This window comes from Melanotaenia boesemani, chromosome 20 (genome assembly GCF_017639745.1).
Source record: "Melanotaenia boesemani isolate fMelBoe1 chromosome 20, fMelBoe1.pri, whole genome shotgun sequence".
NCBI classification, from domain to species: Eukaryota; Metazoa; Chordata; class Actinopteri; order Atheriniformes; family Melanotaeniidae; genus Melanotaenia; species Melanotaenia boesemani.
This window is the reverse complement of record NC_055701.1, coordinates 4,307,023-4,331,387: the sequence shown is the minus strand read 5'-3', so window position 1 is coordinate 4,331,387 and position 24,365 is coordinate 4,307,023. Positions and strand designations below refer to the sequence as shown.

The 24,365-nt window shown below is 38.4% G+C and overlaps 2 protein-coding genes across 2 annotated transcripts; both read right to left on the bottom strand.

Annotated features, from left to right (window-relative positions):
• Positions 1–5,539: 5,539 nt before the first annotated feature.
• On the bottom strand, positions 5,540–6,932 carry kcns3a (potassium voltage-gated channel, delayed-rectifier, subfamily S, member 3a). Its single transcript, XM_041972359.1, has one exon. It carries the CDS (start codon positions 6,839–6,841, stop codon positions 5,552–5,554), a length of 1,290 nt encoding a protein of 429 aa, XP_041828293.1. The 5' UTR covers positions 6,842–6,932; the 3' UTR covers positions 5,540–5,551.
• Positions 6,933–9,986: 3,054 nt separating this feature from the next.
• On the bottom strand, positions 9,987–24,225 carry wdr35 (WD repeat domain 35). The gene is made up of 28 exons (XM_041972782.1): positions 23,826–24,225; positions 23,629–23,746; positions 23,143–23,214; positions 22,950–23,042; positions 22,742–22,870; positions 22,512–22,645; positions 22,131–22,296; positions 21,894–22,039; positions 20,928–21,053; positions 20,497–20,682; positions 20,330–20,365; positions 20,175–20,235; positions 18,642–18,786; positions 18,136–18,205; positions 17,814–17,867; positions 17,620–17,729; positions 17,290–17,509; positions 17,075–17,155; positions 16,809–16,945; positions 15,977–16,180; positions 15,739–15,885; positions 14,858–14,990; positions 14,642–14,752; positions 13,948–14,112; positions 13,262–13,402; positions 12,903–13,059; positions 11,242–11,482; positions 9,987–10,921 (listed from the first exon to the last, which is right to left on the bottom strand). Exons 1-28 carry the CDS (start codon positions 23,847–23,849, stop codon positions 10,771–10,773), a joined length of 3,558 nt encoding a protein of 1,185 aa, XP_041828716.1. The 5' UTR covers positions 23,850–24,225; the 3' UTR covers positions 9,987–10,770.
• Positions 24,226–24,365: the final 140 nt, after the last annotated feature.

Here is a 24,365-nt window from a genome sequence, read left to right as displayed (position 1 = left end):
TGAGCAGCTGTCATGCATGAATGACATGGTGGAGGTTGTTCTGCAACACGTGCTACTGTTGCTACAGGTGTAAAACTGTGAAATGATTTACATTCACTTGCTGCATACCTTCAGATTCGGCCAACCTCACACAGATCTCCAGCCAAAGCTGCAGCATTGTGCTGACGTGTGAAAAAGGGTTTCATGTTTTTAATCCTTTAGCAAACAGTTTCTGAGCTCACTTGAAGAGTTTTTGACTTGCATACATCTAACTCAGGGATCCAACTTCAGTCCTCAGACTTTCATTGTTTCCCTGCTTCAACACACCTGACTTAAATTAATGTCTCAACTGCACACTTGTGCAGAGCTTGTCAGAGATTTATTTATTTAATTTGAATCGGGTGTGTTGCAGCAGGGAAACATCTAATACTTGCAGAATAGTGGGCCTTGAGGACCAGGGTTGGGGATCACTGCACTAACTCATAGATGAAACAAGTTTCTTGGACCACCTTCATGATGCCAGAATTAAGAGCACCTTCAGTACTGAGATGACCACAGTCCTGCTGACGATGACTTTTATATAGAAAAGAATGAAATCAGAGCACATTACTGTGTAACTTTCACTGTAAAGGGATGTCACAGCAGGAGGAACCCAAGCAGAAAACATGACCCTGCCTCTAAGTGCTGATTTAAACATTTATTTAACCGCTGAAGCCAAAAGATACTTAGCAATTCCTGACAGCTGACAGCGATGCTATAAACGTCCTCAGCTGCCAGGGAGACATATCTGAAAACAGGCTGTGATTTACAGCGAGGTCCACATGTTTTTATCATGACATTTTAGTGACTCAAATGTAATTAAACAATTGACACACTATTTTTCCCCTTTGTTTCTTCATCAGTTGTGCAGATTAAAAAGTCTGGAGCTGATTCCAAGAGAGACTAAAGAAATCCACCAGAAGGAAAGAACAAACAAACAGTTTGATTCATTTTAAAAAGGTGGTGTATTATCATGGATGTGCATGACTTACATTTACATTTAACAGGTGCTGTTTATCCAAAGTGGCTTACAAGACAGAAAACAACATTCAGGCTACACTGCAGTAAAATCCTGGTAAATACAGACGGTTAAATAAATATAAATCCATCTTAATGACAGAGGATAAATGATAAAGTAAAGAAAAAAAAAAGCAGGTTCAGTTTGTCAGAGTGTCAGAACAGGTGGTGGAAGAAAAGGACGACCCTGCTCTGATAACATGTAATTCCACCTCAAATTAAACAAGTCTGGACGGTGGTTGTCTTGTGCATACAGGGATCACTAAACCAGACGATGCTCCTGCAAGGAACATTGTGGTGCAGAAAAAATCCACATGACTGGAATATCTGGAGTGTTGGCCCCCGCAGTCACTCTATACACAAGCATTAATGGCTTAAATTTGATTCAGGCAGCCGTGGGTAATCAATTAAATTGGATTGGTAATGGAGTGAAATGAATCCTTTTTGGTTGATTTAGTACCAGAGGCACCACCACATTCTGGACCCCCTGAAGGGGTCTCAGTGTGTGAGCTGGACGACGTGCTGGAAGAGCATTGCGGTAGCTGAAGTGAGAGAAAAACATGGCTAGAAAACTCAGTCAGATATAGCATGATATTCATGGTGCTGCGAAGTGCAAAGAGAAATGACAAAGAGACAGATGCAGACTCAGACGAATAACAGGCTCCTTGCAGATTTCTAAATGAATGACTGAATGTCAGAAATCAGGCAGAACATTTTTACTGAAACTGTGTTGTCATCTGGTGAGAAGGAGAAATCATCTGCACTGCAGTATGACAAGAAACCATGGAGATCCCAGGCCCAAGAAAGTCCTGTGTACTGAAAAAAGGGAGGCTCCCTGCTTTCGAGCTTTGGGGCACCCAAGTAGAGAGTTAACGGTGTGCAGACATGTCATGATAATCTGAAAGAACAACTATGGTATGACGTTTGAGATGTCAGTCTCAGACATCTGCGGGTATGGAGTCAAAACTGTTTATTGATAATAAGAACAAAGACAAAAGCAGCCAGAAACAAACTGTTTGCTCAGATTTGGTCAAATTCAGGAAAACTAACTGAATAGCACATCACAGTACAGCTGAACAATGGCCCCAAACACTGAGAAAGCAACCCAGGAGCCTTGGTAGCTAAAGAAAAGCAGTATTCTACACTGACAGCGTTAATTATTCCAGCTCAACCTGTTTGAGCTATTTCGACTAAACTGAAAGGCACAAAGACCCACAAACACACATATAAAGCTGCAGAAAAGTCCTGAGAAAGCTTCACAGAGGAGGAAAGCCAGTCTCTGATGATGTCAATGGCCTCCACAATTCAGGCACTGCAAAAAAATGACTATTTAAAAGTTTTTTGTGTGTTTAAAAGTAAAAATCCTAAACTCTTCCTGCAGTTTTGGAGGCAAATAATCAAAAACTCCCAATTTTCACTTTAAACCTGTTTTAATCAAACAAATAAAACTAAACAGATTTAGTTAAAATCCTAAATGCTGGGTTAGTGTCCATATATTTGTGGAACTAACTACATATCAGGATCAGTTGATTACGGCGTTGGCATCCTGGGAAGGGCAGCTTGGACATGTTGTCTGTTTTCATTGATCGTTTCTAATCTCTGGAAGGGAAAACACACATGTCTGCTGGCGATGAAGGTTAGGGCAGCATGAGGGAAGCAGCCCTGAGAACAGAACAAGCAAACACTTCCTCATAGCTTCAACATTAAAGCAACTAATTCTGCAAAGACAAGAATGGAAATGCAGTAGCTCTAAGTTTCTTCTTCTAATCAAAGAGTGTCTGCACTCATCTTAGGACGAATTGAAAATTCAGCACTTTCTAAGGATTTTTATTAACATTGGACTTGGTTTTATTGATTAAGAGCTCACTACAATGATGACCCGGCAAACAGCAAGTGTCCTCTTCATGGATTAGGTGATTAAAAGCAGTTTAAAGCAAAGACAATAGAGACTCAATGACGCATAGATCCATCAGACTGGATGCTGGGAAAAGAGACGGGCACTGAAAAAAACAATGTTGACACAGTGAGACATTTTAAATCGATCCTTTATTAATACTTTATAGAAAAAAATGTAAATTCAAAATTATACAGTGAATAAAAAGACATAAACAAGATAAACAAGGTTTAGTTCTGACATTATGTCTATCTAATGTATATCATTTCCCATCTAAGCTTTCACCTCCTCATATTAACCATCAGCTTAAATTGTTAAAACTATTTAGGAAAAGCGGGAGATAATATTGATGAATATCTGATTCTGAGTCAAAGTCTTTATGAAGAGAAAATGGGGCATCTTATTCCAGTAAAACAGAGGGATGGGGCCAAGTGTTTGGGCTAATTAATGTGGACTATTGAGGAATTTATCAAGAAATACAGCCAGTCCCATTTTTAATTACCATGGGCATTTAGGCAGACTATTTATTATACAGTGCTCCATGGAAGAAAGGGTTGGATTATTTTATTATACTACATTTTACAATAAAAGGCAAAAATGACAAATACCAGGCTCACATCATCTGACAGAAAGAAATCGGTAGAGTTAGTCAACCCAGTCTTAACAGAAAACATGTGGGAGGTCTCCAAAATGTTTTCATACCACAATCCACGGTTGTGAATTTTAAGATGGACCCGGGTCTGGGTCACATGGTGGGATCCGTGACCTATTAACCCCTTAACGCCTGAATGTAATTACAATTATATAAAACAACATAAATACAAGAAAAAAGAAAATCAGAACCAACACAAAAGAAAAAGACTGGAATAAAATAAAAAAATAAACATTAAATAAATTAATAATGATTAATAAATTTAAAAAACAGATAATAGAAAATAAATACATAAGTAAGAGTGAATAAAAGCCAACAAATAAAATAAAGAAATCAGATATAAAGAAATAAAATAAATAGCAAATTTGCAACGACCGGCTTTAAGGGGTTAAAATGTGTACGGTGTACTTGTTTCTAATAAAAGCCAAAGCAAACAGAAAAATGAGTAAGAGTGTGGGAAAGTAGAAGGTGGAAGGATTTTTTAGTCTTTTACTACTGATATGTTGCATGAAGGTCATCAGAATAACACCATCCACCTCCCTGTAGCCACCTGCTAGTCAAACATCACCATGTAGCATTAATGAATAAATTATTATCTAAGCTGCTGTTAAGGTAAAACTTTTTTTAGTAAAAAACTCACAAAAGGAAACACTACCAGCCAACACACTCATTACATATATTGTCCTAAGTTTAGGTTAAAAATGTCCAGCTGTTTGTTAAAATGTTGCACCGCTTTAACATGAAATACTTCATGAAAGGAACAGATGATGATTTAATGCAGTAATCAGTGAAGAGTTTAGATTTAAGATAAAAGTTAAAACTAAGACTAAATGTGCTATACTGTCATGTCTTTTCTTTTATTTAATGGAGATTATATTTATATACATCAGCTGTACAAAGACACAATCAAGTAATCTAACAGCATCTGCATTAACAGTTCACTTATATATAAATTTCTACTGATGTGTGTTTAAGTCTGCAACTCTGAGTCCAATTAGGTGAAATTAGTTTACTCCATGTTCTGTAATTAGCTTCATTTTGCAGCGTTAGAAGATTTTATTTTAAATCACTCATAATCTGACCTGAACTGTGTGATTTCTAAAGATTCACACCCTGCTATTAAAAGACCCAAGAGAAAGATCTTTCTGTCAAAACCTGTGCAGGGAATAAATGAAGCTTCCCATCTCATACAGCATCATGCACCACACAGGAAAATATAACTTACTCTTAGGGACAGAGAAATAAATGTATTAAAGATCCTGTGTGCATCATTAAAGAAATGCATGTAAGCCTTGTCTTCATGAGTATATTGAATAGTGTAAACCTTAGATTTAACATTTTATCTCCAAAGAAGCTGCAGGTTGGCCACCCAGTCTTTTAAAAAATAACATAAAGTACAAAATAAAGCATAATTTATGCTCCCTTTATGTATGTAAATAGGTACATCCATGTCAAATGTTCTCAAGCATCACTGCCTACATACTCCCACGAGTCCTTTATGTTGTTGTTATTTAATTATTACACTAGAGTGCAGTTTATTCCGACTTCCAATGTGATTTTCAGACAACAGCAAACATGGAGAGGAGATCAGGATAACGTACATTCTCCGAATGAGAGACAAAACGAGGCAGAACAGCAGACGGCGGTGGTCTGTGCAGCCTTTAGAAACGTTGTAGGTTCTTCTTCGTTGGTTCCTTTGCTGGTTGCGCGGCTGCTTACTGTGCAGCATTGCCCCCACAGTTCTATTGCTCCGCTACGACTGGCTACCATCAGCAAGTTCTCTGAAAACGAACTAAATATGCACATAAAGGACACACAAGATGAACATAAGGTTCTGTCTGAGTGCGTATTCATGAATGAAGCTTATAATACAGTTAAAATACTGGACCGATGAGCAGCATCAGTATCGTGAATCTTAACCCCATCCATCGATGCTGTGGAGTTTTTCAGCTGCATCCTGGTTTGCTCTGTTATTGGTTATTGCTCTGCTTGATAAATAAGTGTTTTTGCTTTTGGTGGAACTTGGAGAACTTGTTGAAAACGTTAGTAATGGGTAGAGCCACGATCAGCAGTCCACAGATGATGCAGAGGGATCCTATCAGCCGCCCAGCTAAAGTAACTGGGAACGTGTCCCCGTAACCCACCGTGGTCATGCTAATGGTGGCCCACCACCAGCCAATAGGGATGGTCTGCAGCTGTGACTCTGGAGACTCTTTTTCTACAAAGTAAATAAGAGCAGAAAACAAAGAGACGCCCATAGACAAGAAAAGCACCAGCTGCCCCATTTCACGAGAGCTGTGCCTCAGTGTGGCCCCGAGGGCGCGGAGACCAGCCGAGTGACGAGCCAGCTTCAAAATACGAAACACTCGCATCAACCTCAAGATCTGAACCACTTTACCGACGTTCTCCAACTCTGTGTTCTCTTCTTTGTTTACTTTATCACAGATAAAAGTGATGTAGAAGGGCATTACTGATAAAAAGTCGATTATATTAAAAGGGCTGCACAAGAACTTCCTGGCTGATGGTGCAACAGTCAAACGAAGAACAAACTCAGCAGAGAAGAGCAGGACACACAGGTTTTCAAAGAAAGCCAGCACAGGGTTCTCAATCTGCTTTTCATCAGAGTCTCCCTGATGAAATTCTGGCATGCTGTTTAAGCACATGGCCACAATGGAGATGATGACCACACTCACTGAAGCCACCGCTATCGCTTTGGCTGAGGTGGAGAAACCAGGATTCTCAAGTCGAATCCAAATACTTCTGCGGACATTTGCACACCAGGAGCCTTCAAAGATTTCCATGTCGTCCTCCACAGTTGACAGCTCCTCTACGGAAGAGTCCAAGCTGTAGAGCTGTTGGTCATCACACTGCTGACCCCGGCATCGCTTCTCCATCAGCTCCAGAAATCTGTAGCTGCAGCACAAATCTAGGTGACGCTCCTTGATGCCCCAGTACTCTATCTCCTGGAAAAACGAGACAACGCATAACCCATCCACCAGGTGGATTTTCCCTGTCAGGTAAAAGTTGAGAACGTAACAAAAAAAGTTAGGGCTGCGGTCAAAGTAGTACTCCATGTCAGAGGGGCTGAAGTCATCACAGAGCTCCAGGATGGCTTCTTTGGAGCTGCAGCACAGAAGACGACCGAGGCGCGTCTGTGGGAATCTCCTCAGCACAGTTTGATCCATCCGTTGCCTGAATCCTCCAACGTTGACGTTAATGAAGCACTCATCGGGCTGATGCAGGATCTGGCCGTACACCATGATGAAGCTGCTGTTGGCTGCTCACTGAAAATCTCAGAGACCTCGCCACCTGCACACAAACAAAATAAAACTAGCACACCTCACAGTTTCCTGAACGTTATTTGATCACATGGAGCAGCCGTACATCAGTGTCATCATGTATCAGGTTGCATCTGGGCTCCTGTGACACCAGGCTATGTCCTGTGTCAGCATTACCTAAAGTGATATTTTTATGCCACAAATTTAATCTCTTACACATTATATTACAATTATATATTAGACTTAAAAGCACTAAACGTGAAACATTACTGACCTTGTAAGTCCTCTAAAAATACATCATAAATTGTCCTGTAAGAGTTTTTTTTTTTTTTTTTTTTTGGGTGGAGGGTGGACATAGAACCAGGAGGAAACAGCAGCAGCTTACCCGTCCATAGGCTGTTGTCTTGCTCTGCTCAGTCCAGAGTGAGGGAGGATAGTGCAGTGTGAGGTGTGTGAGAGTCCAGCACTGGGCGGGATGCTGCTTGTCACAAGCCAGCACATCCTCCTCTAACAGGCTGTTAGGAGATGTTTAAACTTTAATGCATAATGTGCTGACAATTCAGGGCACTGCAGCCTGTTCAAGGTGATTGTCACTGTTTCAACCTATTTGATATAGAAGGGCTAATTATTGTTCTGATTTGATTTCACCTAACGGTAGATTTTATGTGTAACAACTGATTATGGTTATGCTTTTTTTTCTTCTTATCGTAATGCAGATCAAGCTGTGTCAATAAAATACAGACATTTGTCTCTCTGTACTGACGGAGCCATCAGCTGCAAACACAACAAGACCAAGAGCAGAACAAGACTTCAGGAAACAGAAAAAAGCAAAAACAAGACATTCCAGAGAAAACATATAACAGAAAAATAAGATAAAAAACAAGAGAATAAATATAAAATTTTATATTCAACATTTAAGAAAATATTAAGCAACACATATTTTTGTTTTGTGGCTCTTGTTTTATTATTGTTTTTCCCCTCTGACAGGTCACACTCCACCTTCATATTTATCTCTACATCTGTTTCTCACTTCATATAAACAATCTAATCAATGTTCTCAGCTTCTAAACTGCATCCTGTTTGCTGATGATACAACTTTTCTTCACACAGGGGAGAACTTAACACAGGTCATTAAAATGGTGGAAAGAGAATTAGTGCTGACGAAAAGTTGGTTTGATTCAAACAGCCAGGCGGCAGGAACAGTCCGATCCTTCCCCATCTCACCAATGGTACTGAATCTGGGGGAGTGCAGGTAAAACAGTCACACAATCAGTTTTCATTTTACAAACGAGAGCCATTAGAAACCGAATAAAGAGCCAACAAATCCTTTATTTTCTACATTGAAATAGTTAAAAATTCAAGAACTGGTGGAATGTTGCACTTTAAAAATGATGTTTAAAGCCCATGAAAGAGCACGACCAAACGAACTGCAGAGCAGATTTAAAAAGGAAAGTTGATATAATTTAAAAAGAATATATATATATATATATATATATATATATATATATATATATATATATATATATATGAAACAATATTTAGGAGAAAACTGAGGGAACGCTGTGTTGCAGTGAAAGGGGTCACACTGTGGATTAACTTGAATAAGAAAATAAACACAGTAGAAATTGGTGTTCATTTTAAGGAATAAAGAAAAAAACTGCAATAAGCAAATATAAAGAAGTGTTTTAGTGTAGTAGCATGTTTACCACCAGCAAGCTGGTTGTTGAGGATTTTCTTACGGTGATGTATTATTGTATGTTGAATATATGATTAATTGTTTTCTGAAACGGTGATAATACAAAAGAATATAGACATGATAAAAGGGCAGATATCACAAGTTTGTTCTTTTGTGTTATTTTGTGTAATTAGCTTTTAACTTTGTTAGTTTGCTGAAAACAAAATAAAAAGAACCTAAACCTAAATCCTAAACCTAAACACTTGAAATGTGATGTTAAATAAAGGTGCTTGTCTGTGATTAATTATATCGCTGTTTCTTTCAGCTCCTTTTTATATTTACTTTATTCATCCCAGTTGGAAAATCAGGCTCTGTATTCCACGTATCTGAACTATATTTCACTAGAGAGCAATGAGCTGCCATATTTCAGTTGGGCATTAAGAGCCAATAATGATGTTGCCAGACCAGGGACCTGAACCCAAATCCTCCAGACCCAAACCCATTTCTGTAACAATTGCTTGTCTTGATATGAAAAAGAGTACTTGTCAAAACCAACACAAGCAAGCGTGAAAAAAAAATTAAAAGTAAAAAATGTAGGCCTGTACATGTGAATCACAGTGTTGGATGAAATGAGGGAGGGAGGGGAGAGAGGCTGGAAAGATGTACAAGATATAATCTACTGCAAGTTAAACCACTCAGTTAATGTTTAAAAAGTTAATACTACTGGTGACATGCATGTTAAATCATTTAGAGCATAAACTGTAAGGTAAGGAGAGCTATTTTTAAAGCCAAAGCATACACAAGAGGGCAGCAAGTGCATCAAGAGCAACTTGATGGAGGGATACATCAAATGTTGATGAAACTCTGCTATCCCTTGTGCAAGTGTTTAAAAAAGAAAGCACACATGAAAGCTAAGATAAAATAGTAATTGATTAAATCAGCATTAACATGGAAATGCCAAGAAAAGCCGAAGCAGAACACCAGAAGTGTCAAGCAGTAAGACAGTCCACTAACTTAAAAATATCTCTCTAAAAAGGCTTGATGGAGCTGAAACTAGTAAAGAACCTTTACAGAGTTTCCTACTGGAGTCTGTTCATTCAGCTGGAACTTCCTAACAGGAATAGAAGATTAATGTGACATGGCATGACAGTGTCCCTCTTCCCAGTTTGGATATATTGTACAAGTTCACATGAGATCTTTTATATTATGTGATTATTTTGTTATTAAATGAATCAGTTATTTTCAGCCACTATAAATGTTGATGATAATTCTTTTCAGAAACCATTTTAATTTATTTAAACATAAATAGCCAAAAATTGAGTTTCTACCAATTCCAAAAAAACTGGGATGACAAGTCTTAAAAGTAAATAAAATCAGGCTGCAATGATTTTCAATTCTAATAATCAAAGATTTTATTCATAAAACAGAAAACATGTAAAATGATGAAAGTGACACATTTTACCATTTCATAAAAATATTAACTCATCTTGAATAAATGACAATAACACATCTCAAAAAAGGTGGAATAGTGTTACTAATAAAAACCAAATAGCTGGAGATGCTTGCTGTAACTGATTATAAGCAGCAGGTAAGTAACATGACTGGCTGCATAAAGAGCACCTCAGAGAGGCAGAGTCTTTCAGATGGACAGAGATTCAAAGCATCTGCATATTGTGAAGAAATCTAAAAGTAAAATTTCTTGAAGTAAAACTCCAAAGACCTGAACAAATGAGCTTGTTCTACAAATGGCTCTTAGCTGTTAATCCCGAGTGTCAGGTTTTCAGTAAAGACTGATGATGGTTTGAATATTAAGGCTTTTTCTAAAGAAATGTGAGAAAATGGGGGAAAAGTCGTAGAATTTCTTCATCAAATACAACCGTCAACAATATGCCAAAAACTGAATACAATCAGTAGATATTTTAAACTGTTTACTTAATATGATGGCTGTTTTTACTAATGATCTCAATATAAAAATAAGGTATTAGTAACGTATGGAATGAATAATAACGTGTAAGGAAGTTTGGACATTTCTGTTTTGACTCCTGACACGGTGTTATTAACAACCATGCAGCTGCCTGCTTATAGACTTAATATACAGATCGCTGGGCAGGAAAAAAGATGTTTCTACAAACATATTTCATACGTTCTACAAATGAAGAAAGTGTGTTCAAATGTTTTGATACTTTCCTCCTCAGTCTGAAATGAAATCGTCTTGGGAAATTTATGGTTTTCTGCATCATGCTACAGGACTGTGGCACAGAGGGCAGCAGTTGTATTTACTGATCTCCTGTTCCATAGCACAGTGTTTGCAGACGCTGCACATCCAGAACTGGTACTCCTGGATCGGCAGACCCGTCACAATGCATGTGGGTAATTTCCCCTCTGGCCTGACAAAAACAGAAGCAGAACTAATTTAAGTCATTTCAGGAAATATTTTGGCATCCTTAAAAATTCATTGAAAAGTCGAAGAGCTTTGAACTGAATCTGATGTTCAGACGTGAAGTTAAGAGATTAATTCACATCCTTACAAGTGGTTTAGGTTCTGGAGCTCCAACCCAACAGTTTATTTCTTACTGTATTCGTAAACCTAAACATCTTTATTTTGTTATCAATTTTTGATTAATAAGCACATTCAGTAGAAATTATTTGGAAATTTGAAGTCACTGATCTCCCGTCAGTATTTTAAGCCACAGTTTGATGCTCTCACCCCTCTGATGAGCTGCTCGGCTCCATCACCCGGGTGTCCTTAGGGGGATGCTTGGTGAAGATCTCCAGGGCCAAATCCTCATAAAGCTGCTGCTCCTGGGGGCTCAGACTCTCCAAGGACTCCAGCTTGATGAAGGCTTTTGAGCATGTGCCGAATGCGCGGCTGGCTACAGAACAAGTGGCAAGCAGAGAGTAGATCTCCACCGCCGGGATGACATCCTCGTATTCGCGCAGGTGAAGAGCTTTAATGTGGTATGAAGAGTGGAAAGTTAGACTCACACTGGCTGAACTGGAGATCAAGTTATTTCCATGAGAACATTTCACAGCTTACTATGTGTAGGCCCTACACGCAAGATAAACCCAGTTGGGTCATAAACATGACTCATGTTTCCCTGAAATGTAGGAGAATTTAAATTTATGTGTCAATTTGCCATTTCTGAGCCATGTCTAATTAACTTAATAAATACAACTATATTTCCAAAAAACTGGAATACTGTGTAAAATGTAAATAAAACCAAATACAATGATTTTAAAATCTCGTGGACTTATAGCCAGTAGAACATAAACATACCAGATGCTGAAGCTGAGACATTTTACCATTTCATAGAAAATATGAGCTCATTTCAAATTTGATGGCAGCAACACATAAAAAAGTTGGAACAAAAAGCTGAAAAAGTCATTTTCACAAATCAAAAACAACTGGAGGAGCATTGGACAGTTATTCAGGTTAACTGGCAACAGGTCAGTAACACAACTGGGTTTAATGATGTCCAAATTTCCCTGTTCAGTAAATTCATTCTGCACTTTTTCTGTGATTATCTAGAAAATTAAAGTCAGTTAAATAACAGAGGCTGCAGAGGTTATTTCCACTGGTTGTATTTGCATTTATGGCGTCTTCATGAATAACCAGAATAACCAGATAATTACCTCAAAATGTAAATATTGACCAAATTATCATGTAATTATAATAAATATATATAATATATAATATATATATATATAATAAAAGCAGCATGAGACACTAACTCATGTTGAGACTTTGATCAGTGACTGATTTAAATGGCACTAGATGGCAGAAGAATTCTACCGTGAATTCAGAGCCGGCGTCCATCTTTGTCGTCTTTTCTCTGTAACTGGTGCTGAGAAGTGTGCTGAAGACCGACAATTCTATCTAACAATTTATATTTAAATAGGATAATGATGTATTGTTATTTACAAATTTCATACATCAAAGAGAAATGTAAAGTGTGAGAATTAGAAAGGTGAAAATGTGACTGAAATAGAAAGCAGTGTAAAGCTTTCAGTTTAATAATTTATATGCTTTATTGATTCCTTATTCTTGATTTTTAAAAGGTGACCTTGAGTCTCCAGAAAAGGTTTATTTATTAATTCTCACTGTTAAAGCGTTTAATTAATGACGTCTACAATAAGCACATTTTGTCAAACAGTACATACAGTAAAAAGTACATAATTGAAATGTTTAGAAGCAACAAAAGAGCAAATTCTCACTTTCTGAGAACAAGAAATACGGAATATCGTCAACTATATGGAAGAAAAACATATTGCCAAAACGTCATCCATTACCTGACTTCTTGTTTTAGCTGTAAAATATGGCTAAAAAGTAATAATTATATTATGTGATGTGTGTGTTTTATTGGTTACCTGTGCGCATGGCATTGTCCATGTAGCCTGCATACAGCTGCCTTTGAGCAAGAAGGAAGAAGTGATATGCTTCTGCTCCTCGCCAGGCGTTGTCCACGATGCGGCTGTCTGAGGAGGTGGCATCTTCTTCAAGCAGACCAGCGAGTGCAAATGTTGCCTAATTACATGTAAAGATGCACACCATTATAAAAACATAGAGCTATAATAAATACACACAAATATACGTATTCCTCAGAAAAACTCCACAAATAATATCTAAAGTTAAACTTTATTAACATACACTTTAAAGTGTTGATTTTTTAATCATTATTATTACTTGGAGTATACATTACTCAGTAAACTGTCCTGCAGAATGTTACCTCAGACTTTTTGCCTTTGGCTTTGCTCTGCTGCGATGTCTTCACTTGCTCATGGTAATTTTCAACAAGCTGCGCTGCCAGCACATAAAGCTTCTTCACCCTCAGAGGTCGGCTCCGTTTCTTCGCCTCCTCGTCTGCGATCTGCAACCAGCAGCCGTAAATCTACTTTCAGCACAAGTCTGCATTTTAAGCTTAGTTTTTAAAAAATAAATGAGCATTTTCATTATTAATCTGCACTTGTTGACTCATACAAAGAAAGAAAAAACAAGCAGTTTTTTCATTTTAATTATGCAAAGTGATTACAATAAAAATAAAAAACCAACATCTGTTATTTACAGTTGCTTTCTGTGGCTTTACCTTCAGAAACTTTTGTAGTTTAGCCTTCTAAATCCTAACAGGTGCTGCAAACCTAGATTTGGAGAGTTTATTCTGTTTTTCCTGGCAGACTGGAGCATCTGTGAGAACCCACCGCTATGTCTCCACCTGGATGTTACAGTTTCAGTGCAGGCTTTGTTTGAATATTGAAGGACAACTAGAGGTTTTCCCAGAATCTATTTCATAGTTACTGATGTTTAAAAGTCCAAAAAAACCAAGAAGCGGTGAATTCTGGCCGGATTCGAGCCGTTGGATCTAAATGTAAACTTTTTTCATGAAGGTCGTCTGAAGTAATTCAAACGTAAACTTGCCTTAAACATGAGTTTGGCTGCATCGAGAAAGTGGTGGGCCTTCCGATACAGTTCGACTGCCTCCAGAGTTTTATTCTTCTCCAGAAGGTGTGAAGCATATTTGGAAAGAAGAGATTTAATCTCCTTCATGTTGTGAGTTCTAGCCAGTTCTACAGCTTTGTTCCACTGAAAGAAAAACAATCAGAAAAAGTTAAATCAATTTCTGCTTTTTCTAAAAATCTAATAGAATTCACAGAAAAGTCGCCACAATAAATCCAACATTTACTTTAATCTGAAAACTGTGTCATAGACAGTTGGTAACAGCTACATAACAAAATACAAGCTAACAGTTGAGATCCTCTTTATTTGGTTTTTAAAAAGCAGCAGATTTAACCACAAAGTCAACAAATTGGACAAAATTGGGAAAAAATTAACACTAAAGCCTGTTGAGGCTGCAGACCGAACCGCTGCAGTTCACTGTGCTCGTGCAACAAAAGCTTTTTCTGTCTTTGAGTCCATCCTGAACAGTTTCTTCTGTAGCCAACAGATCAGAGGTGAAAGTTTGGGAACAGCACTCACACTCCAGAGACAAATATCAGTCAGACAGAGGGTGGGAGTGGGAGGACAGCAGGTGCCAGGTTGGCTGCTGTGCTCTGAGAATCACTGAGTGTCACTCAGAGACTCTGGCGCCACAAGTTTTCCGTCTGTCTCTCACCTGGTTCAGATGGACGCACGTGTCAATGGCAGCTTTGGGCTGGTTGCACTTAAGGTAGGCGTTCACAGCTTGTTCACACATCCCCACAGTGGCAAACATCTGTCCAATCTCCTGCAACATACAGGACAATTTATGGGCACAAACAGTCTTAAAGACTACAAAGTTCAAAAGGAAAATCAGTGTCAGCGTTTGGCTGGACCTGGACACCTGGCTCACCGGTAATAATTTATGATTCTCAGGCAGATCTGTGGTCAGCTTTTCAAGGCCCTCGTAGTCCTCCAGCATGTAGTAACATTCTGCCAGTCTCTCCTGGTTGCGACCCTCAATGTAAAACTTCACCACACTGATCCTTTAAGGGAAGTATAAGGACTTACAGTTGATCATTAATAATGATAAACTTCACAGTGAAAACCAGCCAGCTGTGTTTACAAGCCTGTGACACAGGATCAGGACAAGGCACAGGTCTCGGGAATTAAAAATGGAAATCTACTAAATCTGTGGCCCATCAGAGAAGCCTCCATCATTCTGAAATGGAAGAAGTTCGGAACCACAAAGAGATTTCTCATATCTGACTATTAACCTGAATGGGATGACCAACTTTATCACACGGGTAAAAAACAAACCAGAGGGCCAGTATGAGTTCTTTGTGGAGATCGATCAGTACAGCACAGCAGTCTCAATAATAGGCTGCAAGGAGGGGTTGTTAAAGGTTAGTCTTAATCTACTCTCACACCCTTCAGCATCTGATCAGACAAAATGAAGACTCAACTGTTTGATCACAAATACAACCAGCTTGTGTAGAGAAAAGGCACTGAGCATCATCTCAGCATCCTTCTGCAGGGATGTTTTTCTGTTTTCCCTCCCTTTAAAAATAAACTAAAGTAAAATAGAGAAAAGGGCACGAGTATCAAACATGAAAAAGTACTACTCTGCCTTTTGTATTAGTGCATAGTCCTCATCATGGAACTTTTCCCCAATATACATACACTTTACACAACATATCAAAGTAAATTTCTAATAAATGTAGCGATGTTTATGCTACATATACAAATACTCCAAACTAACAGAGGAAGAATGAGAAAAAAAACATTAAATACCACTTCTGTCTGTCAGCATAGTAGTCCCCGATCGCATTGTACGCCTGTTTGAGCAGAGCATCGTCACAGTCCCCAGAGCCACTTTTAAGCAGATGCTGCACCTTGAACCAGTCTCCCAGCTTGATCCTGAGGCTGATGGCAAGGTCCCTGCACAGAAAACGTCACATCAAAGAACTGATTCCAGCCAATTCAAACTCAACAAAAACATAAGTGACCGGCATAGTTTGGTTTGTTGTACCTGCGATCCATATCCAGGTACATTCTATCGGCTTCCTCAAACCTGCCGAAATAGGCTGCCACTTCAGCTTGTTTCATGGGCTCACTCTGCAGGTTGCCCAGACGCTTGACGAACTCGATGCCCTGGTAGTCTTTGCAGCGGACGAAGGCCTGCTCGGCTGTCTTCAGATCCAGTTTCTGGAGGGCTGCTTCAGCCAGCAGACGCCTGGCAGATCCAGAATGACAAGATATGAACAGATACTGCAGGGTTCCTAGTTTCAATTAGATTTAAACTGTAATGGAGCTTTAATCTGCATTAATTCATTCTGTGAATGTATAATTCTGAGGTGTCTGTTAAGGTCATCTTTGTATCACACACTGATACCGACTGACTTTGTTGATGGAGCCAGATTCTGAGTGATCCTGCAAAAATTGACACTCGAGCCAGAGAATGCACAAAACCAACAGCAATCTCATCAATCTTTAATTCTCTATTATCACTCGCCCATACCAATAAATCCCTGTATATTCTACACAGATATAAATCAAAAGCTACAGTTAACTTGTACTCTGAATTTCAAATGATTTTTAAATTTTAAATTTAATGTCTTTAAATCGGATGTTCAAGTACTTCATATGAGCATTTATTCACCATACACCAGATAAACAAAAATCTTTGCATTTATAAATAAAATTACATTTTTGTCAGCAGTTAAACACAAAACATAAAAACTTGCATGTTCAGACTCTGGAAAATCAGATTTATTAATAGAGGTTAAGAGGAAAAAACACCTCTTTGTGCCAACAAAAATGATCTTCACAGACATTAAATTATTAGCATATCAATAATTTACCAGAGTCTTGGGTGAGGATTGTCTTCAATGAACTGTGAAGCATCTTCAATGCCCACTTTTTCAATCAGTGCACGGCTGTCTCTCAGAGAGCGGATTTCAAAGTTGATGAGGTTGTCTTTGTTCGGCCTCTCTGGGTCCTGCACGACAACAGTCCACACAGTTTCACTCAGGAAAGGCAGTAACTTACACGGTTACAGTTGTGTGAAGAGCCACTCTTTATGTCTGCGAACAAAGTGATGAATCACATTAAAAAAATTTAAGTTTACCTTCATGATTTCATCAAGCAAGACAGATTTGATTTCCAGGTCCTCAAAGCTGCAGATGTATCCCGAGGTTTGGATGGGTTCCTGTTGTTTTGTAAATGAAGTGAGTAACATAACTTAGTAATAAAACATGGCAGCGTGCTGGATGTTTCAGTTGTAAATTAAATCATTTTGTTTGTTGTCAGTTTCCTTTTTTGAAAACCATTTTGTGTATCCACCTCTGGGTCCAGGTTCCTAAAGACGTACATCCTGGTCTTCTCCATCATGGCGAACAGATCTGGGTTGTCATTCGCCCACTTCATGTCCCAGACATCTTTGCGCTCAAACTTGGACGGATCTCCCACAGAGGCCTGGTCTCTTGTGCCGTCGTCTGGGGTGGAACGAGCTTCCAGATTCAATAACGTCAGTACACCTGCGATGTCGATTATGGCCAGGCGACTAAAGAAAATAAGGATTGATGACACATAAGGTGTTACATACCAAAACACAATATGAGTGAGCTAAAATCTGTTAATTCTTTAACACTAAAAACACCAAACTAAGTTAACCTGGAGTTGCAGTTCAATGACATGTAATAAGCTCGGTTGTTCATGGTGTACTTCTGGATGAGAGTAACATTTGGAAGGCTGTATCTGTGGATGATGCCGGATTCGCGACCCTGTGAGGACAGAGACACTTAAAATCTAATGTTGTTTTCATTGTTTGATTCCACATTCTTCATTAAGAACAGTAAGGCACATACCACCATGAGGGTTTTATCTGTTGCTGTAATGCAACAGATGGGATCTCGAGTTGCCTGAAATAAAAACAAAACACATTAGAGTCACAATAATTTATCCACTCTATAATAGTTATTAGTTTAAATTGTTAGATTAGTATTCTTCAGGTCATATTGCTGATCTATTTAGCTCAATTTGTTTTAACAGTTCTTTGGGGTAATATTTTGTGGAAAAGGGCATTTCATTACAAATCATTTTAAATGATCAACTTTAAAAAAATATCTCTTCCATGTGTATTTTTCTGTGTTTAAGTCTTTGCATGAGAGCAGATAAAACATTTCTTACCGCAAAGTCTTTTTCAAGATTTGAACCCAAGTCATTGGCTCCTGATGGATTGCTGTCGATGTGATAGGCCCTGGAGAAACAGGAGGAGTAAACATGTGAGAAGGACACGTAGAGAGATACTCTCCTGCTCTGGCTTGTGGTCCAGGTGTGAAGATGAGCCTGGCAGAACATTAGATCACAACCAGTCTGTCTGGAACCTCTGTGGCATTTTATTCAGATGAATGAATCCTTTTCATTGCCCTGCCAGGACCAAGACTTTACACTGCAACAGTGAGCCAGTAAAGCCGAGGTTTCGTCCACTGACTCACAAAATCTAGCACAGTGGTGCTCCTGCCTTCCTGTAAGTTTTCAATGATCTGCCTAATGTGTACTGCACATCCTGGAGTGGGTTTTCTACAGTAATCTTATACTCCACAACCTGCCTTTGTTTTCAGTCCTCATACCACACAGTTTAGATGAAGTGCAAGACTATTCTAAATGTTGTCCATAAGCCTGAGAAGACTCACCTCTCTCTCCCTCCTTTCTTTGTTCTGCTCACTTGGTTGATCTCCAGAGCAGTCAGTTTTTTTGCCACTCTGTATTGCCACAGGTAGAAAGCATCTTTGGATGCAGCAATGACGTGTGTCTTTGTCATGGTAACGAATAGTGGATCTAAACAAACAATTAAAACATGATCAGGTTTAAAAGCAAAAAGACAATGATCAGTATGGCGTTCATATATTTTTCTACAACATGGGAAAACTGATTTGTAGTAAATGTTAATATTGAGGATCTATGTGTATGATTAACTTTAGGCCCGTAAAGGTGCAGAATGTAACAAAAAAAAATATATCAATAAAAACTGTGTTTGTATTGGTGTCTAATAACATTTCTAAAATAACTTTATTTTCTTAAAATGACTCATATCAATTTGCCATGGTGCCACAAACAAGTCACCATTTTTACTACGGTGTCTCTGAATGGACAAATAACTGTGAAATGCGAACCTTCTGCTGGTTGCATGTTAGCTATTCTACTCAGCACTGCCCCTGCGATTTCCAGTGGTAGTACTACGCCTTCTGCATCAAACAATGGATGGCTAAGCTTCATGAAAACAATGGACCAAATTATGTGTATAACTGACGCAGTAAATGGACGAAACTATCTGTCTGTCTTCTGCGCTGAACATAACAGGCCCTTAAAAAAAGACAATAGAAGGTGACAGTACATGTACACAATGTTTAAGTAGTTACCTGTAGCACAGTTATTGCTGCATCTGGAGCTACTTTGGTCTCTGGAAGAATTTTGGCCACTGACAGCTACCGTCCATTAACAACTAGTGATTACTGTTCACATCTTTACCACTAGAAGTCAGTAATTCTTAAACACTGTACCTTTAAATTTTAATCATAAAGAACTGAACTAACAGACTTGGCAACAGTATGGATTTGGCTAGTTGTTAAAATATTTACATAAATACACAAATTTATTCCATAGTTTTATATATATATATATATATATATATATATATATATATATATATATATATGTATATACACATATATATGAAGTCAAATTAAGCTCAAATCTGACCAAACATTTTCTGTGTGGGTTGATTCAAATACATATTTAGAGGTATAGCATGTTCTCAACTCATCACATGGCCTCCAATCAGCATATAATTAATTCTAAAACCCATCCAGGCAAATTAACCTTCAGACATCCAGAACTTAAATTTTGACTCTGAGATAACCTCCAATTCTCCCTGACAGAAACGCTTTGAAACATAAACACAGCCACGGCTCTGCTAGAGGACTGTAGGTATATAAAGTAACTGTGGCAACAGGCAGGATGCCAGCTCCCATGTTTTTGTACACATGGTGTGACTTTGTCATACTAGCTTGAAGAATTACACCAAGCTTGAGCTGAAATGATACTTCAGTTATTCCAGTGCTACATAAGATTGGCAGACGAGCTTTCAGAGTTGATATGACGCATGAATGATCCCATTGTGGTTTTGATTAGGAGCTGCGTATCCAGCACTTCTACTTGAAACTCACCGATGTTTATGTATTTTGAGTCCAGTGGCGTTCCAATGGAGTTACACAGAATCAGGACGTACTGAAAGAGACACAGTGGAGTGAGTTTTTCCTGTGTTATTGTTTGCACACATTTGACCGTGTTTAAGGGTGGGAGGTTTTGAATTGCACATTACCCTTGCAGGATTAACAGCCTCTAACCCAGCATTCTCCTGGGTGACAAGAAGTTTAAATACATGGCAAGAAAACAGAAAAAAATTAGGGATTAAGTTTCTCTCAACACAACAGGAAGAGACCATGCCTAACAATGTAATAACCATACAGACCGTGTTTTGTTTTGTACCTGAGGCTGTGTTTCATCTGCCTTGCTGGCCAGGATGCAGAAGTCTCCAGAGGTAGTAATGGACATCAGACTTTTGACATATTTAACACATTTCTCATTGTTCTTGGTGTCCCAAAATACTACACAGTATTCCTGCCGCTCTGGCTTTGTGTATGCATATACAACTGTGCTGCAGCAGTAGCCCCACTGTTGACATATAAAAAAACTGGTGAGATACACTCAAATCCTGAAGGACATGTGTCCACAGATACCACATTTGTGACCTCTTACGTAAATCACAAGATGGAACCAACAATCTTGACACACCATGAATCTTTAAAAAAAAATACTGCATATTTTACACAACCATTAACAAGGATTTATTAATAACTTTAAACATTTTTGGTCAAAGTGTGCCTTTGACCATATGAGTGACAGGAGTTGGTTAATACCTTATAATCTGGTCTTATGTTGGCAAAGTAGATGTAGGAGTCCACAGCCAGGCCAATCCGCAGTCCTCCTCCCTCCCAGGCAACCCCTGACATCTGTTTGCCAGGCACTTTGAGAGTTCTTAGATGCTGTGCAGACACAGAGTCTTATTAATATTGCACTCTTCTAGACTAACCTTTTTGCATCGGTTGCACTGGTGCACGTAACTTTTTAATTTGGGTTTAAGCACCAGCAAAAAAACTTGAACTGCACCCAAATTTTATCAAGCACACTCAACACCACAATAACACATTTTTAAGATTGCCTTTTGATTATTACCCACATACAATGATTGTTATTAATAACTGTGAACAACAATGAGATGCAGAAAAATATTTATCTTTATTTGAAGCACAACTGTTAAAGAAAAGGACATCAATTATCTTTAAAAAACAAAAAAAATTGTGTCACTGCAAACATAAATCTTGTTGCTAAGAACAATTTTTAGCTTCACACAATGAAATAATGGTCATTTATGTATCCAAAGAAAGCAAAAATAGCACCCTTTAAAATGGCTCTTCAGATAAAAACTGTGGAACTTTGTCTTATATTAATGGTGCAAAACCATCACTGACAATTAAGTGTACATATTTGAGCTTTTAATAATCTCAAGGTAAAGGTATACAGACTAATTAAACTCTTTGTAGATAAGAGCGTGTTGCACCTTTTGTGGACCATCGTATAAGACCGTATAAGACCGTCCAAAATATACCACTAGTGTACAGCTACTGACAAACGATATGAACCTTCTTATGGGACCATTGATGTGTACACACATGTGCTACTTACAGTTATTTCATTCTTACATGTAAGAGATTTAATAATAATAATAATAGTAATAATCATCATCAACAGCAGCATAATTTCTAAAAGGAATAAACAGTAATTAGGGGCAAATTTCAAAAGTGAAATCAATCCAAATATCTCACCTCTCCAAATGGTGTGTAGAACTGAATCACATTGAATTCTTTCTCTTTATTTAAGGATCTGAGGGAACCTGCCACTGCTAACACACTGCCACAGTGGTTCCACTGGATGCTGACCACATTCATCAAAGTATCGATACACACTGGATCTGCAGAAAAGGCAAAAGAATTCAGTTTCACTTCTATGAAATATTTAATCTGAACATTTTAGAGTCCTTTAAAGGATTTTTGGTTGCTTACTTTCATCATTCTCATAACGCATGATTTGACATCTTCCATTGTCATAACAAATGGCAAGACATGGACAGTCTGGCTCAACGTATCCCCCAGTTCCTGCATACCAGTGGATACCAGCTATACTGACAGCTCCGGTCGCCATGGTGAGACAAATGATGGTCATTTTCATCTGAAACACCACACAATTATTACATATTTGCACTAATGTAGGAAAGTTTAAGTATAAGCTGAAGTGTACTGCAAACTTGCAAATAAAAATGAATGAACTGCAGAGCCACTGTAGTACTGCACCATGTGCTTGGCTTGATGAGAAGCAGCAACCTGAGGCAAGAAGCCATGCAGCATAACATGGGAACAGGTCATGAATGTAACTTTCACACTCACAATGAAGTTTCCTTGATTGTCATAGATGTGTACTTCCCCATTGGCCATGCCAAAGAGGAGGATTTTGCTGTCAGGTGACCATGCCACATGAGCGAGCTGACTTCCTTTCAGTTCCTTTCCCCAAATACGGTTTCCTACAAAAGAATAGTTCACATGTTAAAGATAATACTTGTTAAGTAAGTTTGCATTGTTTTTTTTTTTTTTTTTTTTTTTTTTTAAAGTAATGGTACCATCAACAGATCCAACGATGACCGCTCCATCTTCATACACAATGCAGATCTTCTGACCATCAGCATTCCAGCTCATGCTCCTCACCACTGACTTGTTCCTGTTGTTAATCATCTCTTCATACCATGCACCTCAGGAAGGAACAGAAGCAAACAACTAAACAAGATAAGTTCAAAGGAAGAAGTGTTTTAGTTTGGTTCCAGTTCTCACCTTTGTAGAGCATCCACACAATAATGAGTCCTGTCTCATCACTGGTCGTCAACTTCTTGTATTGTTCATTCCAGGTCACCACTTGCACTGCACCTGCATTTGTTTTAGTCATGAAGAATTAAATAATTTCCACTTTATAACACTACCTAAATGGTTAAATTCTCCTACAACAGCGGGCTTGAAGTAGACTCACCAATATGTCCTTCTAGAGTCTGGTTCATGGACAGGTTACTGGGTGCAGCAAGGCCTTTTAGTCTGGCATCATCTGTGGACAGTAAAGGCTCTTTGTTAATGAATTATTCTTGGTTTTGTTTTTATCAGGGTTATCAAGTACATAACAACAGCATGCCTGTTCAACAGCCAGAGTGGTGCTATTTCTACTTACAGTGACTGGACATAGAGGAACCAGAACTGAGCCAAAAGGCTTATTAAAGTTTCAGGAGATTTCCTTTAAACTGCTATTGCTTTCTAATCTAAATCACATGTACATTATGCAACAACACTGACTGTAACAAATGCACTTACACATATACAGAAGCTGAATGAATTTGTCCTTTTTCTTCTAAACTGAAATACTTTCTGCTATTTTATTTATGCAAATAATTTGAACCAAGCATCAAAGCCTATCAAGAAGCAGAAATAGCTGGAGGTGGATCCCAGCTCCATATCCTCAACTTACCTGTCTGAGTTTCAAGCTTGAGTACTTTGAGGAGAGCATCATCTCCCCCACAGGCAATGAAGCCTTGGTCTTTGTTCCATGAGACACATTTAAGGTGAATATTATTCGGAATAGCAATCTATAAGACACGGATAATGGCAGCCACGTTGTTAACCAAGACTCTGACTTCAAAACATATTTATTGGTAGACTGCTCACCTTTTTGCTGAGGTAAATGAACATGGTTGTAACGGCAATATTAAGAGATTCGTCAGTCCAAGATGAATGACAAACGGCGTATTTATAACACCAAACCTATGAATGACCTAAGCTAGAATATGATTGGAACACAAGCAGATATAACTATTTAACATTTCAAACGTCCATCATGCGGCCTTAATATGAATGTGGCATTTACATTAGCCTAAACTGTTAGCTTAGCTCAGTTAGCTTTAATTATCTATCGATACAAACCAAACACCTACATAATTTCTTTTGGGCTCACATACTTTGAAAACAGCCAGCCGTTAAAAAATATCTACGGCGCATAACTGCGAAACTGTTAAAATACGACGTTTAACTGCTTGTGCGCTCTGCTGTAGCTTCCCTCCGTCTCCCGTAGTAACCGTAAACCGGAAGAATTGAGCGTGAGGTCCCCTGGTAGTTGTAGTTTTTTCTAGTTAGCAATGGTGTACGCAATCTTTTAGCTCCTTCTTGGATAAGGTTGTCTTTTTTAAAAAAAAGATTTATTTATTCATA